We start from the raw sequence: 19489 nt of genomic DNA on the forward strand, positions 1-19489 counted from the left end.
GTGATTAAATGTTAATCTAGATTATTTGTTATTTGATCCTTGTGCTTTGAAAAGTTTCATATTTTCCCCTTTAGGTTTTATAGTTTAAATACCCAAAAGTTTTGTTGTTTTGATATTTAAATAGTTAAAACCCTAATGTTTTGAAAGCTTTCAAAACTTGCCCTCAAGTTTTGGAATTTAGATTTTGATTAATAGTTTAATTTTGATGAATATTTAAATTCTAAACCCTAATGTTTTGAAATGTTTCAAAACTTGCCCTCAAGTTCTGGAATTTAAAAGTTGATTAAAAGTTTAATTAGGAATGTTAAATTCTAAAACCCAAGTATTGTTTTGAAAAAGTTCAAATCACACCCTTATGGTTTTATTAATTAATTAAGGTGTATAATTAAAAGAGGTTTAATAAATCCATAAAAGTTTAGGTTAACAATTTAATTGAATTAAAAGTATAATTGTTAAATTAAACCACCTAGTATTTTAAAAGTGTAAAATACACCCTATACTATATATATAACATTAAAAGTCTAACATTATATATATGTATGAGTAAAAGTCAGTCTTACCGTTAGTAGGCCTCATTCACGAAGCTAGTCTATAAGGGGTGTTTAAGGAAATTGCCTATAAAATGGCGATTGAATGGGTATCCACTCTTACCCACCGTACTCTTGACTAGTGGAGGGTCGTTAGCCGAACGGGTAGGATAGGACGAAAACCTTCCATTATAAGTATAATGATATACAAAAGTAACTAAATGTTTTACAAATTCCCAATCTTAGTTACTTAGGCAAAAGTGAATTGATGCAATTCCATGAAATTACACTTTGTGCCCTTGCGAAGACGTTAGTGGAGCGTGTGTGGTTTACCGGCACACTAAATGGTTCTAAGCAAAGGTAGCAAAGGGTGACTCAATGTTTGTCATAGTTCGGTGGAGCGTGTGTGGTTTACCGGCACATCGAATAGGTGACTGTAACATGTGAGGGCACCATGTAAGTTTGCATGGTTATTCACACCCGCTTTGTGATCCTCGGCATCCCAGTCACAAACAAGAGGGGCATATCGAGATTTAAACATGCCATTGAAAGTTCAATGAATCTCAAAGGATCTAGGAGTTTTCATAGATTTAAAACTTAAAATTTCTTTTTTGTTTTTCATGGTGGAAATTAGTGAATCGTCATTCACTTACCTTCAATGTTCTGCAATTTGGGTTACGGCATCCCTCTCCCGAGTTGTAGAATATTGTGTTGGGTCCTAGCCTTAGTATCTCATTTGGGTGATTTAATAAGGACTCAATCAATCAACTAAGTTGAATTTGTTTTCTCCCATTTTGTAGATGTCAAAGTTCGACAACTATGGTCTTCTCAAATCCCGTAGAACAAGCATTCCACATGAAGATGATATTCCACGATTCGATTGAGAAACAAGAGATCATACTTCACTTCCTCTTTCTCCTCCGATTATTCTCCCTAACCCATAAGTTCGAATGCTAGAAAAGTTCAAGATCACTCAAGCCCTTTTGGCAAGTAAACATAAAGAAGGAAAGTCAATGTGTGCACACGTCCTAGGGATGAAGTCACACATTGATAGGTTAAGAATGTTGGGATCCGTTGTCTGTGAGGAGATGGCTGTTGATTGGGTTTTTCAGTCACTTCCAAACTCATATAGTGAGTTCGTAAGAGAGTACTATATGATAAACCGCGACGTGACCCTTATAGATCTCACCTATATGCTTATTGCTGCTGAATCAGCAATGGTTTGGCGCAATAGAAAAGCAAAGTTGATTGGTGAATCCGCCTTCAAGACCTTTATGGATATGGACAATGGCAACGAAAAACATGCTATGATCAAAAGGTTTGATCAGGAGGATGATTGATTGTTATTTATTTTTTATTTTTTTATTTTGTTTGGTTTGTTTTTAGTTTGTTTTTATTTTTATGGGATTGTAAGAACTATTTTGAATATTATGTTACTTTTATTCTTCGTTGGTGGTTGTTTCTCAGAAATTGCTAGGAGCACCTAGAAAGGATAGCGAGGTATAAGTGCGTACGTCTTTAGCCGGGAGTGTTTAACGCCGAGAGTCGAGACCCATATTTTCAAAATAAGTGTGGGGTGAGTCAAGAGAGTGGAAAGTCAGTGAAAGAGTCAAAAACTGATGAATGTAGAAGAGTCTTAATACATTAAGACATTAGAAGAAGATTTGGCAATATTTTTCTGCTTGCCCAGTTTTCACGACGTGAACTTTTCTTATTCACGTCGTGAGTCAGTTATCAGGAGGTTCTCAGAATACGCGTAATTACGATTTCACGTCGTGAATTGTCTTAAACTCACGTCGTGAATCTGAGATTTTTACAAGTTCAAGGCCCTTGACATATTAGTATTCCATGGGTTGATACTATTCTTCTTGTCATTATTCTCGAGATTATTTTGGCTCGTTTTTACTACCATACAATGTGGCGTATGCTTTCCCACATTGTTCGTTTTATTTTGGAGATTTACACCACATTTGGAGACGATTAAAGGCTCGATTTCATGTTTTGCTGGTACATTCCTTATTTCGCAAGATCCAGATCCAAGTTTCTATTTTCGGAATCCATATTCAAGATGCACGTTTTCCACACTTTTGGAGATGTTTACGCCACTATCCCAGGGGAGTCTGTTCCTTTTTCTCTCTTTTCTTTAATTTTGATTTATTGTATGCATACAATGAGGGCATTGTATGAAATAAGTGTGGGGTAGGGGTAGAAAAAGTAAATTGCTAGATAATGATAGAGTTTGATAGTAAAAATTTAAAATTTGAAAATTGAAATTTTTAATAATTGAATCTAGTAATAATAATTTGAACTGTAGTTGCTAGTGTTATGTGGGATGATCCGATAAAAGTTCAAATGTTTAGTTGAGCCAATACACGTTATAGTGCATTTGTGGCCTCCCTTATTTTAGTGAAATCATGGAACAAAAACATAACCCCGCTTGGTTTGAGGGATGTAATATGTTTAGCAGCCTAAACCTGAAATGTATCCAGGAAAATTATTATCATTAACCAATAAAGGTTGAGGTTGAGCGCCTCTGCTTAAGCATGTAGGTTTTGAGTGAAAAAAGTGAGGTACATGAAAAGAAAAAAAAGAGAATTGCAAGAAAAGTTTGAAGAATTTTGGAGCAATTAAAGTGAAGATCAAAAGATCAGAATTCCAAGAAATTCAAAAAGTTGAAGATACCAGAAATCAAATCAAACAAGGTGGTGAATTCAAAGAAATCAAAGATCAAATTATCAAGGAAGTGAAGAATTCCAAAAGAGCTCCATAGTGGTATCATAGATTGTAATTCTAGATTATGTATGCTTAGGTTGCTCAACTAAAAATACCTTGAGGATAGGAGGTTTTTTGCGGATGGATTCGGAGGGTTGCATAAAATGAGCATTGTTCGGAAAAAGTGGGCAAGTGTTTATGAAGATTGTGAGTATTTAAAGTATGGGGGGTACTTTAGGAAAATTCTAGACACAAATGCATGCGTTGAGGTCTTGGCATAATGGCTGAGCTGGAGTCGGATTGTTCTATGTGATGTTAGTAATCAAGGGTTAAGTTTAAATTTGCTTGAGGGCAAGCAAAGTCTAAGTGTGGGGTATTTTGATATTGCCATATTTATACCTATTTTTAGGCAATATTTAAGTACATTTTTATTAATAAGTTGGTAATTTGTTTAGAATAATGGTACTTATGAGCTTAAATGTTATTTGCAGCCAAAAAGGAGACATTTTGAAGAAAAGGGACTAAAAGCGTTAAAGAAAGAAACTTTGGGAATTAAAAGATTAAAAGAGAAGAAAATCTGGAAAAAGCGTTCTCACGTCGTGGGAACTTGAAGATTCACGACGTGAGAGTTGGTTCTAGAAGATATGTACGCGGGTGAAGGAATCCTTGACGGGCACAGTTATCTGAAACTCACGACGTGAATATCTTATTATTCGCGACGTGAATTTGTGAAAATCAGTAACTATATAAACCCTTGACCATTACGAATAGAGGGGACTTTTGGCTAGAGAGAGGAGTTCCAGAAGGCGATTTTGAGCAGAGAAAAGTTCTGGGAAGAGGCTTTCAACACCAAAAGAGTGAAGGTCCACAATTTAGTTTATTTATTTGTTAACTAGAACATGTTTTATATCACTTTGATTTGTGTTAGTATGTTAGTTGCTATTATGAGCAGCTGAATATAGCTACTCTTGTTTAGCTAGATGAAGCTTCCAACTTATGAATAGCTTAATTTTTATGGATTTATTTAGTTGGTAAAATTGCTTGTGTTTGATTTGTATTACCTAGCATGCTTGTGTTTGTTTCTCTAATTGCTTGATTGCATGTTCTGTGTAGCTTAGTGACCATTAACTGCATGAACTTGTTTACCTAATGATTTAGTGAACATTGAATTGTTAGAGCTAGGATTGACCAATCTTAGTTAGTAATTAGAGTAAATAAACTTAGCTGTGCTAGAGAACGTGTATTGTGACTATAATTGCGTTTATATAATAAATCTTACATAGCATATTTATATTCATAATTAGTTCTGTGTTTAATTGTGTGTGAACATACATAGTTTGACATGAATTAGTTAATTATTGGTAAAATTAGAACTAAATTACTAATACAATTAAAACCAACTTGATAATCCATAATCATTAGCTAGCCATAAGGAAGAAGTGGATTCAAACTAGACAAGAGTGTGTTTTTACTTATTGAATTTGATTTAAGTTCGTCTGATCTTGTAAAATCAGATAAAACCCCCTTTTAAACTTGTTAATAATTAGGTTAATTTAATAGTAAGTAGATTAATTAGTAACACCGTTCCCTGTGATCGACACCCGACTTACCCAAGCTATACTGTAATCCGACTAGGTACACTGCCTATAAGTGCATAGTTAGTTTACGTTTGTTAGGTTATAAATACTAAAATTAGTGGGTACTTTTGTGCAAATCAAACCTTTACTTATCAAATCATACATGACACCACGTTTTATAACATCACATTATTGATGCATTTACGTAACACAAATGCACAACCGATTTGCAAATTACAACTTATATCTCTTTATTTGAAGAATAGAAGATATTATCGTTTTAGAATTACTCGTGATCTAAGCTATCAATCGCGCAATATAGTAGTGCTATAGCGTTTTGCAGTGGTCAGGAACTGCTATTTTCAGTTTAGCATTTTTGTTTCGCGGTAACGCTATTTGCGCCGTTATTCACCGCTATAGTGGCGTTATGAGCGCTATTCCATTTTCGTTCACATTATTGGCCATTTGGTTACCTTTCTAATGAAAAACTGTTTTTAATGATCTCACTACACTTTCATTTAAAAAAGTCCAAACAACTAGCATAATTAAAAGCATTCAAATCAACTACGCCTACCGATAACTCTCTTTCTCATCTCTTTCTGTACTCACGACGACTTGAGCTGCTATGGTCAGACTCCATTAATGTTTTTTTTAATCACCCACATATTAATCATATACTATATTAACAAATTATTTATTACAATTTATTAATCATATAATAAACGAATAAATTATCCTCTCTCCCCCTCTCTCCTCCCCTCTCTCTACAAATGTCATTCTAACTAAGTTCTAGTTATGAGGGTAACCCAAAAAGGACATTTTTTTAATTACAAGTATATACCAATTTAGTTATGAGCTTAGACACCTTAATCCAACAAGAAGCTTAGGTGATGCCCAAAACTATGTCACCAGGAAGTTAGTTAACGTAGGCGTGATCCTCCCAGTCATTGGAGGCCACGTCTCACACTCATCGGAAGAGGTCCCCACGATCTGTTAGAAACAGGTCTAAAAGGATCTCTTCCGCCTCAAGGAAGGAATCCATCTTCTCTATCAGAAACATTACCCTAAAATTACCTCTCTCAAAAAACTAACTTGATCGTCGGAGCGACGTCCCGGGAGAACACCCGAACGTCCTTTAACGATTCTTTTGTGTTTGTGTTCTCAGGAAAGCCTCCATGACAGATCCATCATCCAACATCCAAACCCCTGTGGAACATGTCAACGTTAACATCCTCCAAGGACAATTCTATATATTCTAGATATTCTAGATCCTCTAGAACCATGAAAAAATGTCTAAGCTCTAGGATGATTCTAGAATGCTTCTTGTTCAACTATTGAACAATTACACTTTAACCCCTATACTTTTAATTAATCCAATTAATCCCAAAATTAATTCTAATTAATTTCTGATTAATTCTTAATTAAATAATAATATATATCTAATTAATATATTATTCTCATAATATATTAACAAATCTTTTATTTTTATTTCCAATTAATTTATTAACCAAGTAATAAATTAATAAATCATTATTCTCTCTCTAACAGTCATCATATCCAATTGTCGGGTTTGAAGGCAACCCAAAAGGACTGTGCTACTATTAATTCAAGTTTATACCAACCATAGTTATGGGCTTAGACACCTAATCCAACACTCTTTCCATATTACATGTGTCATAGTGGTGTGCATGGTATACTAGCTAAGTCTTAATAGCTGATGGTTGTTATGAGTATTTTCAAAGTTATTGATAACTCCAGGACTGTTAATAGTCCTTGGGTCGTTGATGACCCATAGTTGCTTAGACTAACGTAGGAGTAGTGGTATGCTGGTTGAGAACACCAGGAAGCGGTCGTGCGGGTGGTTATAAGACGCTTGAGAGTTTTGGCAGATGAATGTGCACTTGTGTTGTTCCGGGAGACCGAGTGTCACATGAGGTTGAGATTGGTCATGGTTGCGCTCGTGGGAGCAGATGATTAGTTTCAACTTGTCAATAGTTCGGATTTGCAGTTAAGGACCCCAAATCATGGCATCTGTTTTTTTTTTTAAGCGAGGTTGGCAATTTCCGTAGTTAGTTGTGGATGCATGTCTTCTGCTGCCAGTGGGACGGTATAAGGTTGGGAATGGTTTTGTTTAGGATCAAACCTTTGAGATTTGGTCAGCGTGGTTGAGGTTGAGGGAGGCCGTGTCTACCGGGGAGACAAACATGTTCGTGGAGTTTAAGTTATGAGCATGGGAGCCAACCCTTCTCGAATTGATTGGGTGTGATGTTTGACCTTCATTCTATATCAGCAAGCGTGATTTTGACCATGGGGGAGCCTCCGCTCAAGTTTGGCATACACACCTAGTTTTGGGAAATTTTGGGGTTTAGTCGTTGTTTCGGGCACTCGGGGTGGCATGGCTTGAGTAAGAAGTGGTTGGTCAGGGAAGATCCCTCGAGGGATTTCGGAGGGGGCCATTTTAGAATGATTGTTAAGGTCATATTTTGAGGGCAAAATCTAAATTAAATATGGGAGAATTGTAACACCCAGTTTCCAAAATGGATCAATGTGGGGCATTAAGGAGTGTAGGACAAGATTTTGGGGAAAAACCATGGGTCACGACGTAGGTGGGGGGAGCCTCACGACGTGATATATAGGCTGTTACGATGTGAGAGTGGATATGCTCTAAAACAATATTTTGCGCCCAATTTAAGGGAATTGTGAGGCTAGGGTTTGAAAACCCTCAACCTACATCATCTCCTTCTTGCCCAATTTGTTTTTAGCCTCTATCGGTGACCTTGAAGATCTCTTTTGGTGGTTTTGGCTCTTAGAAGAAGAAGAAGACTCCTTGGGTGCATCCATTTTGGCAATCAAGCTCCTACCTCACCATCTTGTTGTGCTTTTGGACCTTTGTAAGTCCGAAAGCTCTTACCTTTATCTCTTATGCATGTTGGATCAAAGATTTATGCTTCTTTTTTCATGGTTGGGTTGGGTAGCATGCATGGGATCCATAAAGTTAGCAACTTATGGATCATTGAGGCTTTATCTTTAGTATAAGTTATAGATCTAAGGTTTGGTGTTGGTTTTAGACTCCAAGCATAAGTCTTCATCCCATTTTTTTTTTCTCTTTTTGACCTAGTTAGTGTTCAAGTCATGCAATGGACATGCATGACTGAAAAGCTACAATTTTTATGGTCCTTAGGGTTGGAGAAGACCCTCTGGAAAGTCTCAAGGAGTGTCTTAAGGGATTAAGAGCTTAATGCTCAAAGCTGGCCAGAGCGGATCTCACGACATGAGTAGCATGTCGTGTCATGAAAAGTGAGAAGTGAGCATTCATGACTGCTTTGTCCTGGTTCGGTCACGACGTGACCTATGGGTGTTGATGACGTGACCGTTAGCTAAGGTTAACCATGGGTGACTTTCTGACCAAGGTTGACTTTTGGTCAATTAAGGGTTTTGGATTATAGACTGAGAGGATACTCTTTATTGCAGGTAAGTGTCATGTTGGATCAATCCTTGTTGGGGAAAAGCTGTGTTGTGTAGCTGCTACTTGCGAGGTGATTACTCTCACTATACTTGTTTGTGTGGTAGTATGTGCATGTTGACTGGCTGGGTCTTAATTGTTGATAGCTGTTATATATAAATGTTATATGTGAACTGAGTTGCTGATAACTCCTGGACTGTTGCAAGTCTATGGGACTGCTGGTAGTCCCAAGGTTACTGATAACCCGAGAGGTGTGTTGTTAATCCCCATGGCATGTCGTAAGCCCACAAGGACTGCTGATGGTTCCGAGGGTTGTTGAAATCCCATTGTTGTTATATTGTGTGTTGTATGTGATATTCGAAATTGCTTAGAGTTTTAGGATTATTGTTATATGTTGTGATGTATGAAATATTACCAATTTTTTTGGTTTGGTTGGTTAAGTTTTGTGTTACCAACTTTCTTGGAGAGAGAGAGAGAGAGAGAGAGAGAGAGAGAGAGAGAGAGAGAGAGAGAGAGAGAGAGAGAGAGAGAGAGAGAGAGAGAGAGAGAGAGAGAGAGAGAGAGAGAGAGAGAGAGAGAGAGAGAGAGAGAGAGAGAGAGAGAGAGAGAGAGAGAGAGAGAGAGAGAGAGAGAGAGAGAGAGAGAGAGAGAGAGAGAGAGAGAGAGAGAGAGAGAGAGAGAGAGAGAGACTTGTACTGAATATTAGTGAGCTCCTATGAATAACTTTTTACTCACATCACCAAAAGGAAAGGGCATGGAGAAATCAGAGCTACCAAAGGCGTCAAATTCCGAAGAAGGGGTCGATTTCATCAGTAGCATGCCGGATGCTATTCTTCTTTTGATTCTCTCCCGTCTTTTATCTACAGAAGAAGTAGTTCGGAGCAGCATATTGTCCAGACGATGGAAGTATTTGTGGACTGCGGTTCCCACTTTACACATACGTTACAGACGTGAATTAAAAAAAACCAAATTCATAGAGTTTGTGTATTGGGTTCTAGCAAACATAACCGTCAATTTGGATAGCTTTCGTCTATATTGTGGTGATTACTACTGTATGTCAACAGTCTGGCGATGGATTCATGTGGCAGTTCGGAAAAATGTCAAAGAACTTCACTTGGAGTTACACCCTAATAAGCTTACCGATGTATTCGAGATGCCCCATTCTCTGGCGACTTGTGGTTCGTTGGAGGTATTAAAGTTGTATTTATCGGCTCGTCTTCTAAGGTTGCCTAATACTATGGGGTTTCCGGCACTTAGGGTTCTTGATTTGAGCTATGTTGACTTGGAAGACAATGATTTGATTAATAATTTTCTTGAAAGCTGCCCGTTGCTTGAGGAGTTGAGTTTGATATGCTGCTTCATGAACGAACTTGCTCTTCTTCGTATTTCAAATCCGAATCTCAAAAGGCTGAGAATTGACAATAACGAAAATTTGATAATGTGCTGTGGCATTCAGATTTGTTGCCCAAAACTGGTGGATATGGATTTAACAGGTAATATAGCTTATCGCTTTTTCTTTGAATGTCTAGACTCCTTGAAGGTAGTTGTGATTCAGCCTAAATTGGAGGGGATTACCACATCTGTGTTGTTTCCTGGAATTTCTCGTGTGGAACATTTGTCTATCGACCTCTTCTTCTTCCTTGAGGTAGATGCTTATTCTCTTTTTCCCCAATTTTTCATTTGGGTTTATGTTACTTATTTACTTTTGTTTGAAATTTATGATTGTTTTTTATCAAATCTTTGTCATTGTTGTAGTGCCTTTATGCTGCACGTGATCCGGTTTTACCTAATCTGAAGACTTTGGTGATTAAAACAACTATGGATGCTTTCACCATGGATAACTTCAACAAAGTTCTCAAATATTATCCCAAATTGGAGTCGCTCAAGTTGATCATTAAACAGGTATTCTCTTATCAAATGGTTTTTTTAATGTATCGCTTTCCTTGATGCTTGTTGCATTTTGTGTAACATGAGCCCTAGAGTCTAGACACAATCTTAAAAGGATTTGAATTGGGGATCTTTACATTATCCTTTTAAGAAGAAACAATTGAAACATGAAAAATTATGCTTTTGTATGATGATCTAGGATTTTGATGAAAAATACGAGTGTTTGGATGAAGCTGAAACAAGGGAAATCTTGACTAGTGATGTGGAAAGTGTCGAGTTTTTCGAATTCAATGGAGAAAAACCGAAACTAGTTATAGACTGGTTTGAAGATTTATTGCATTTGTTTTTCACTTGGGGTGATTTTGGGGACAGGTTCCCTCATTGGTTGTAATTGTGAAACTAATTACTGTTTTGAAGAACTGATTTTACAAGCCTTATGGTAAACTTTAAGTAGTACCTACCTATCCATGTGATGGGGTAACTAGAGTTCTTTGTCTCATGTGGATGTTTTTGGATTTGGATTGTTGTTTCATTTTCAACTTTAACTAGAAAATGCTTGTTTGGTTTTACAAATTGTTCTATAAAAACCTAGCAAGAGTAATTACAAACATTAGTATGTATGATTGTTACACTTCTGAGTATTAGAGAAGGAGTTGACTATTGACTGGTCCTATGTTTGACTTCCTTAGCTAGGGGCATTATTGTCTTTCCTAATTTGGTCAGTGCTAGCTAGGTATAAATAAGAGGTTAGTAGTCTGTTACAATAATATGACAGATAATGGAATTGAAAAGGGGATTGGGGAAATAAAATGGCTGTAAGTGTAAGGGTATGAATGGCATTTTGTTATATTTCCAACCCTCTTTTTAAGTAAAGAGAACTCGTTGAACCGCTAATATCCTTGTAAGGTTCCAATTTGCTGTTTTTCTCCAACTTCTTCAAATATGAAAGATTCAAAATTATTATTATTATTTTTTTCGATAGTCAATGTGGGATTTACTTTGTAGTTGATTGTACTTCCCTTGCATACGTGTCACATCGTTTCTGTAGCAAAGATAATAATGTTTTTCTTGTTATAAATAAGTATTTTCCCCATGCAAACTCAAGTTGCCCATTTCCATCCCAAATATACACGGATATAGATCCTATTACTGTCTATTTGGTTGTGCCTCTGAGAAAGTTGATGTGAAATGGGCCAAGATGGCTCTAATTACACTCGAGGGTATGCCCACGGTTCTTTAGTTTGGTTCGCTTGGAAAAGCTCATTATATAACTCGTATTGCACGAGCCTACATGATCCCACCATGGTTTACTCTAATCAATCCTAAAACACTCCAATAAACTCTATCTTAAACCTTCCTTTATACTCACTATTAACCATTAGACATTTCGGTATGATGGCCACGAACGAGGTTGTGGTCTAGGTGGCCACGAACCACGACTGTGCTTGCCATCCCGGTGGGTCGTGGTCGTGGCCCTTCGTGCTCCAGACAATGATTTCAAACGCCCAATACAATTCTTTCTCTCTGTATGTCTCTCTAACCCTCTTATCCTCTCTCTACAATAATATATATATATATATATATATATATATATATATATATATATATATATATATATAAATAAAAAAAAATAAGAGGAATATAATGGTGAGTATCTCATAGGTTTAGTGGTTGAATATGGTGATGAGGTAACACCTACCACTATAATGGTTAGTAGTGGGTATAACGGATGACCTTATAGTAGTGATGTCACATCATCACCACACTCCTTACCACTAATAATGGGATAGTTACTACTAAATACACCATTGTACCTCATTTTTTTAATTAAATTTAATTCAAAAATACATTAAAATCATATTTTTTGTAAATACTAGTTTTTCATTAAATTAAAATACCACATTACATTAAAAAAACACAATAAAACATATATTTTTTTAAACAAACATTACATTAATTTAAAACACACAACATAAAATAAAATAAAAAAAACATAAAAATACAAAACACAAACAACTTAAACTACTTTTTAAACCTTAAACATAAAATGAGAGGGGAATTATGTGAGTAAAAATGAAAGAAAAATTGTGGTATTTATAGAAGATGTTTAATAGTGTTTGAAAGGGAAATCTTAAAACTATATATATATATATATATATATATATATATATATATATATATATATATATATAGGGAAATCTCCAGAAAAATCCTAAAATTTTACTCTAATTTACGAAAAAATCTCAAACTAAAATTTGTTTACAAAAAAGCATGAATTACTGGTAAAAATGAAGATTTGACCCCCTTGTTCCCGGTTTACCGGTTTCATTACTTATCTGTTTCATTAAAGTCTCATTATTTTACCCTAATTTACGAATAAGTCTCAAACTAAAATTTAGTGACGATTTAGCCCTTTTCTCCATCAAACATACATTTTATCGGTTTCATTGCTGATTTATACACATAGTCATTAAATTAGTTGATAAGATAGGTACGATGAGTTATATAATACTATATTTAATGTAAAATTTGATATCCATCTCATCGGTTCATTTATCACTATGTATCTAGGTCAGCAATAAAACCAATAAAATGTGTGTTTCTAAGAAAAAATGGGAGGAAATGAGTTGATGTTTGATGTGATGGATATATTGGGTTACATAAGATTAGATAGAGAATTTGAAATTTCTTATAAACATAATAAATGACGTAGCTGTTGCTAGTTTATGCGATTATCACAATCTTCGTCAGATGCATTTTATACAATATATCAGGATATCAAGTTTTATGATAAACATAGCATTATATAACCCAACATATCCATCTCATCGGCTCATTTAATGAATAGGTCCAGGTCAACGATAAAATCGGTAAAATGTATATTACATAGAGAAAAGGGTCAAATCATCACTAAATTTTAGTTTGAGACTTATTCGTAAATTAGTATAAAATAATGTGACTTTAATGAAACATGTAAGTAAAGAAACCGGTAAATCGCGAAAATGGGCTCAAATCGCCATTTTTACCGGTAATTCATGCTTTTTCGTAAATAAATTTTAGTTTGATACTTTTTCGTAAATTAGGATAAAATTTTAGGACTTTTTTGGAGATTTCCCTAAATATATATATATATATATATATATATATATATATATATATATATATATATATATATATATATAGAGAGAGAGAGAGAGAGAGAGAGAGAGAGGTTGGTTCAAATGTTTTTCACATCTATTGTGTGCTAAAATGCACCAATACGAATTTAGTATTAATTATACGTATATTAAATGTTACCCATACTTATAACTCATTTTTATGGAAACTAATTAAATTTTTTATTAATGACAACAATAATATTCTTTCTGAATGAATACATATCTAGAAGAATAAGAGTGTATTTCAGCAGAATGAGAGTGTATTCTAGTAGAATAGACTTTCGTTCTTCATATTCCATGCAACTTTATTGTATTTTAAGTAAGTGAGTTCTGAAACAAAATACAAACTCATATATAAAAACCTAGATGCGAATTCATTCTGAAAGAATATTATTGCTGTCATTAATGACGGATTTAATTAGTTTCCATAAAAAGAGAATTATAATTATAGATATCATTTAATATACATATAATTATGAAAATCATTTAATATATATATTTATTTAATTAATTAATTATTTAATTTACTAAATCCCTATTGGTGCATTCTAGCACACAATAGATGTAAGAAACAAAATAACTTAGTCATATATATATATATATATATATATATATATATATATATATATATATATATATATATATACACGACGAGTTGATGGTGGGAAACTCGACATGTTGGAGGCTTTTGGGACGCGCGTTTTTATGAGCCAACTCGGCGAGTTGGTGAAGGGAACTCGACGAGTTGGACGCTGATTGAGGGACCCTAATTTTTAGGGTGTTGCACTCTATTTAAAGGCCTTAAGTTCTTTGGCTGGCCTCCTTACCAGCCTCCTCTGTCCAGAAACTCTAAAAATCGAGCCTTATCTTCCATTACTAAGTGTGAGAGCCTGGGGAGAGCCTTGGGAGTTCATTTTTGGTGCTTGTTGAAGGAGCTAAGGAATTAGGAGTTGCTTGGCTTGAAGAAGATGTCTTGGATCCAGAATCTCTGTCTCATTTGCCAAGTTTTTGAGGTATCAAGTTCTCACCTTGCTTATTAGTTGTTTAGATCTCTTCTTGGGTTATAGTTTATGTTTCTTTAGACATGGTTGGGTGGATGTTGGGGATTAGGACGTCCCAAATAATTTTTCTTTCAGATCTAAGGTCTACATGAGCTCTTTTGGCATAAAGGTGCCAACTTTATGGATTTAAGGGCTTCTTGCATTCGCTAAGTCTTTCATTTAGCCCTTTTTGAGATTTTGGGCTCCTCTTAGTCATGCTTAAGCGTAAAGTTGGAAACTTACGTGGCCATTTAGCCTTATGGGGTCAGATCTATATTTTAGGGTTTTGTCCTTGATGATTAAGTGCTTAATGATTAAGCCCTCACTCTTTTAAGTATAAGGTTTAGGTTTGGACCCATTTAGGTGGTTCCTAGGGGTAAAGTTGGAAACTTTACCCTTCTTAATCTCATTTTGGTCGAGATCTGAGCTTTGGAGCTCTTGGACTCGTTGAAAGCAGCTTAATACATCAAGTTGTTGGTTCTTGGGAGAACTTGGCGAGTTTGTTGGTCAACTCGGCGAGTTGACTTGGTTTTTCCCGATATGTGCAGCTGATGGAGAAACTCGACGAGTTGAAGGACAACTCGGCGAGTTGGGTCAACTTGGACCGTTGACTTTGACCTTTGATTTATGTCTTTGAACAAGTCTGTCCCAAGGGATACTTAAGGTAATCAGAAGTGTAATTAAGAAAATTATGGGCTTAGGATAAGACCTATAAGGGGTTGGGACCAATTTGGAAAATTGGGCCATTAGTGGGCCTTTGTGGATCTTTTGGTTTTGGGCCTTAGTTTTGGTTCATGTTAGGCTAGGGGTAAAATGGTCATTTTACCCCAAGAAAGGATTATGGATTATAGCATGGAACCTAATTGCTAATTGAGTGTGTTATTGGTTTTGATAGCTCGGGAAGCCGCCATGGCAGCAGCTAGGGATTTCTTTCAGTGAGCTTCTACATTTGAGGTGATTCGCCTCACTGTACCCATGGGTCGAAGGCACCAATGTCGGTCCACTAGTTTTGGTTATTTTCTAGTAGAGGGATGCCCTAGTGACTGTATATAGTCATGTAGGATATACTGAGGACTCTTGATCTAAGATATCTTACATGTTCCTTGTTTAGTTGTGGTTCTAGAGTAGGATCACATGTCCGGGTGACTATCTCACCTCTGAGTATATACAACCATGCATTCCTTGGATTGTTGATATTTAGTATGTTGTTATACGGTAGTAATCTGTTAGATCTATGTTATGGTATTGAGTATGTTGTCATGTTGTAGTGATATGTTAGATCTGTTTCCTGGTATTGAATATGTAGCTTTGTGGTAACAACTTGTAGAACTGTATGTTATATTTTCTTGTTGGTTATCATCTATGGAGTTCCCTTAGGGACTGTCTGTGGTCATGTAGGTTAGCCTGAAAAACTCTTGGTCTAGGCTCTCTTGCTTGTTCCTTGTTTGCTTGTGGCTCTAGAGTAGGATCATCTTTTCGGGTGGCTATCTCACCTATGGTTACACATTCTATGGGGGTTAGTTGGTAGAGGGATTGTATGTTGTGAAAGGATTAGTAGGCAGTAGTGAGTTGTATGATTATTGTTCGCCTGTATTATGGGCCTACTTGATCCTGATTGTTCATATGTCGACATATTGTGTTTGGTTTGGGTTGAGGCGGTCCTTCTTTGTGTTGTAGTCCAAGATACCCAGTGCGGGCCGGATATAAGCCGTAGGCATGAAAGCTCGGGAAGAGTAGTAGAGTTGAGGCAGTAGGCCAACAAACCCTGGGTATTCCAACCCGATGGTTGACTGGACCCAACGTGTTTGATTATATTTGTGATTTGTTTACATGGTGGTATTTTAGGGGAAACTCACTAAGCTTTATGCTTACCCAATTGTTTATGGTTTCAGGTATCATCGATTATTGTTGGAAAGTGAAGGCGGTATTGTACACACTCATTAGCAACATTGAAAATTCCGCGTTTATACAATACTCTGATTTTTAATAAATGTAATTTAGAATAAATGGTTTTCTTATTTAATGGATTAATAAATTGGGAAGTTTTTATCTTAATAAAAATGAAAAAATTTGTTGTGAAATTGAGACGTTACAAGTTGGTATTAGAGCCCTGGTTTGAGTGAATTGGATGAACACTTGTGTGAATCCAATCTCAAACTAGGATCTGAAAGTTTTTGCAAAATGTTTTTGAAAAATAAATTGTAATAAAAGAGTTGGGTTAAGGGCATGGGCTCGATCTCTTGTCATGTTCTTGTTTGATTGTTGGATTGGGATCGGGAAGGTGGCCCTTGACATAACTTTGATTTTTCAGGAAGATGCAGCGTGTACAGTCAGCCAGAGCCCGAATAGGAGAGTGGTTCCCAAAATACCTATAATTGTCATATTTGTTGAGTTTTGATCTTTCTGATACAAGATTTGTTAAAAAAAGCATGCTAGTGATAATCTAGGGATCTTCAGGAATTGCATGATAGAATTGCATGATTATATGATGCCTGATAACCTAGGGTTCTTTTTGTATGAAATTGACATCATTACTGTAGCTGCTTAATGTATGCAACATAATTGTACATAACTAAGATTCTATAGCCTGAGAATGTTGTGTTTAGCCTTATTTCATGTTCTTGTTTGATGAAGGGCTTATCATAGAATCAGGTATTCGACTGTCTATAGGGTCCATCGTTATGTATGATTAGCATACATGAGTGCTGCAAGGTTGGTGGAAGTTTCGTGGACGCGTTGTGTGGGATCTGTCGACCAATTGTGTAATGTCTAGCCTTCCTCTAGGATGAGAGGATAGAGTGTATGTGTATTTAGCGGGTATTGTTAGGGTTGTTGTGATGATCTTCTAAAACAAATATGGGTAGGTATGGAAGGTAGTATGGACCCGTACTACTGGAAGCACATGACCCGTACGCGTAGTAGGGAAGTCATAACCCCTAGGGTTTTGTTGGGAATTAATTCCTCTGGTGTTATATGCATTTTGTCTAATATCTCTCTGGTTTATTTTTAGTATGGCGATTGCGAGACGATTTGAGGTTGGATCCGAATCAGGATCAGGAGCAGATAGCCAGGATGGGCCAGTATTGACTGAGGACCATGTCAGGGAGATCATTCTTGAGGAGGTTGTTTCTTTTGTCTGGGGGCAAATACCGGAGCTGGTTGAATATGTCAAGGCCACTATGATGGAGTACTTTGATGACCAATATGCTACACTTTGTGAGGTCGTTGTTGCTGCAGCTACCGCAACTGTTGCTGCCGTTAGGGCTCGAGTCTAGCGGTCTTGAGTCCTTTGTTAAGTATGTTCATTTTTGGACGTTGCTTCGTCTTGTTGATGTTTTCACCAAAGTTTTACACTCGCAACGGCCTGTTGGCAATCCCAAGTGGTGATATTGCTTTTGCGCCTCGTATCGAATTGAATGGTACATCTGCGATATCAGATCTTGGGGCCAGGCAATGTAGTTGAGACATTGTCAACGGTTCTCCTATCCAAGTTTTTTTCGATCCTGATGGATGCTCGGTTCTTATCCGCTTAATGAAACAGTCAGCAGTGAATAGAGAGAGGCTGGCTGATTCTGGGATGACAAGGGGTGACCCCATGGCGTCTATGCCCCGTTGACCTAGTGGGCGATGGTAATTGGTCAGAGTCATGGTGTGTTGGTTTCGAGAGGGTAAGAGAACCCGATATCATGGGCATTCCTCTGCAGCATTTTTCAGGGGCTCGATTGCGTCTCTGTGCGCATTGGGTTGGGGTGCTCCTGGGTGAGGAATCCTTCCGGAGACGATCCCCAAACCTCCTCGTGCTCTGGTTTCTCTTGCCTAATTCCTTTCTGAGGGTAGGTGTCATTCTTTTCCTGGTCGCACTTTCCTTATTATGAGTCGTTCAACCTTGGCACTAGCCTTCTTGCCATCTGAGAGATCGCTTGTAAGAAACTCGCAACAGAAATGATCTAGCGAACATTTGAGCCGATTGGAGATTTTTGTGGCATTGGTGATATGTTTTTTATGTCTTTTCCCCATAGGGCTTCAATGGATTCCTTCTTGATTTGCTGGTTGATGGATGGTGAGGGTAACCTGTTCGGAGTGTTGATACTTGCGACTTTCTTTCATGGGGTCTGTTCGACCTTGAAGTCCCCGCTCAATCGTGTCAATTCTTGCTCTGTTTTTTGGTATCTTTGGCCCTTCTGATCATTGGTCATGTGGGTGAAATCAACCCCATTGGTGGTAGGTAAAGACTCACCGAGGGTCGGAGAGTGTTCTGCTCCAACTTTCTATGCCTAGTAGAGGTCTGTTCCAAGTCCTTCCTTGTTTGTTGTTTCATTCTTTGTGAAGGGATTTTGAATCTCGCTCTGATTGGAGGTAATTTCTACTTGGCCATCCAAGGATTAGCCTTTCCCCTCCTTGAGAATGAACTCGCCTGAACTTGGTGTCATTTGTGTTTTTTTCCAGGATTTGAGGAGTTCTTTTGGTGTTGCAGGGAAACACTCTCTCGCTCAGGTCAGGGTAGCTAATGTGTTTCCTCTATAACTCGTTGTGATTTCTTGTCGTCATTCGGTTTGCGACCCAACTAGGGGAGATTGATTCCCGCGAGGTGCTTATACCTACTAGGCTTACAGTTTCAGGCTTTGTTATCTTGCTCTTCTCGCCTACATGCCCCTATTTTTCTTCTTCGATTGAGGTTCGTGCTAGCTCTGAGGCAGTGAGGGCCTGATACATTTAGCGTATACGCGAGCTAGTGCCAACGATAGTCTCCAATCCACTACTCGCGCTAAACTTCATGGTGTCATGGATTGTCGATGGTATGGCCTGCAGTTGGAAGAGCGTTGGTCTCCCGAGCAAGACATCGTTCCCTGATGAGAAGCGGACCACTGGGAAATGTATCGTGTGTGTGATCCTGTCTCTCCCATCATGGCTGGTTATAGTAAGAGGGATATGTATGGTACCTAGTGGCCATAAGTTGTGCCCTGTAAACCCTACGAGCAGGCCGACGGTCGGAGGCGCTAAACCTTCCTTCCACGAGGTTGGCAATTGTTGGAAACAATGCTCATAAAGGATGTCGGTACCACTATCGTTGTCTATGTAGACACGATTGTTTTGTATTTGACTTATGCAGGAAGTTATCAATAGT

The 19489-nt window shown here is 37.2% G+C and overlaps 1 protein-coding gene across 2 annotated transcripts; it reads left to right on the forward strand.

Annotated features, from left to right (window-relative positions):
* Positions 1 to 8998: 8998 nt before the first annotated feature.
* Positions 8999 to 16371, forward strand: LOC145053244 (F-box/LRR-repeat protein At3g26922-like). 2 transcript variants are annotated; one of them, XM_079001248.1, is made up of 3 exons: positions 8999 to 9924; positions 10035 to 10181; positions 16257 to 16371. In XM_079001248.1, the coding sequence occupies exons 1-3, from the start codon at positions 9034 to 9036 to the stop codon at positions 16281 to 16283; spliced, it is 1065 nt and encodes a 354-aa protein (XP_078857374.1). In that variant the 5' UTR covers positions 8999 to 9033; the 3' UTR covers positions 16284 to 16371. The 2 variants fall into 2 exon arrangements, with proteins under 2 accessions (XP_078857374.1, XP_078857373.1); XM_079001247.1 differs by lacking the exon at positions 16257 to 16371 and adding an exon at positions 10366 to 10739 and having other exon boundaries at positions 9000 to 9924.
* Positions 16372 to 19489: the final 3118 nt, after the last annotated feature.

Source organism: Lactuca serriola, chromosome 5, assembly GCF_051521515.1.
Source record: "Lactuca serriola cultivar US96UC23 chromosome 5, Lser_US96UC23_V15, whole genome shotgun sequence".
Classification (NCBI taxonomy): domain Eukaryota; kingdom Viridiplantae; phylum Streptophyta; class Magnoliopsida; order Asterales; family Asteraceae; genus Lactuca; species Lactuca serriola.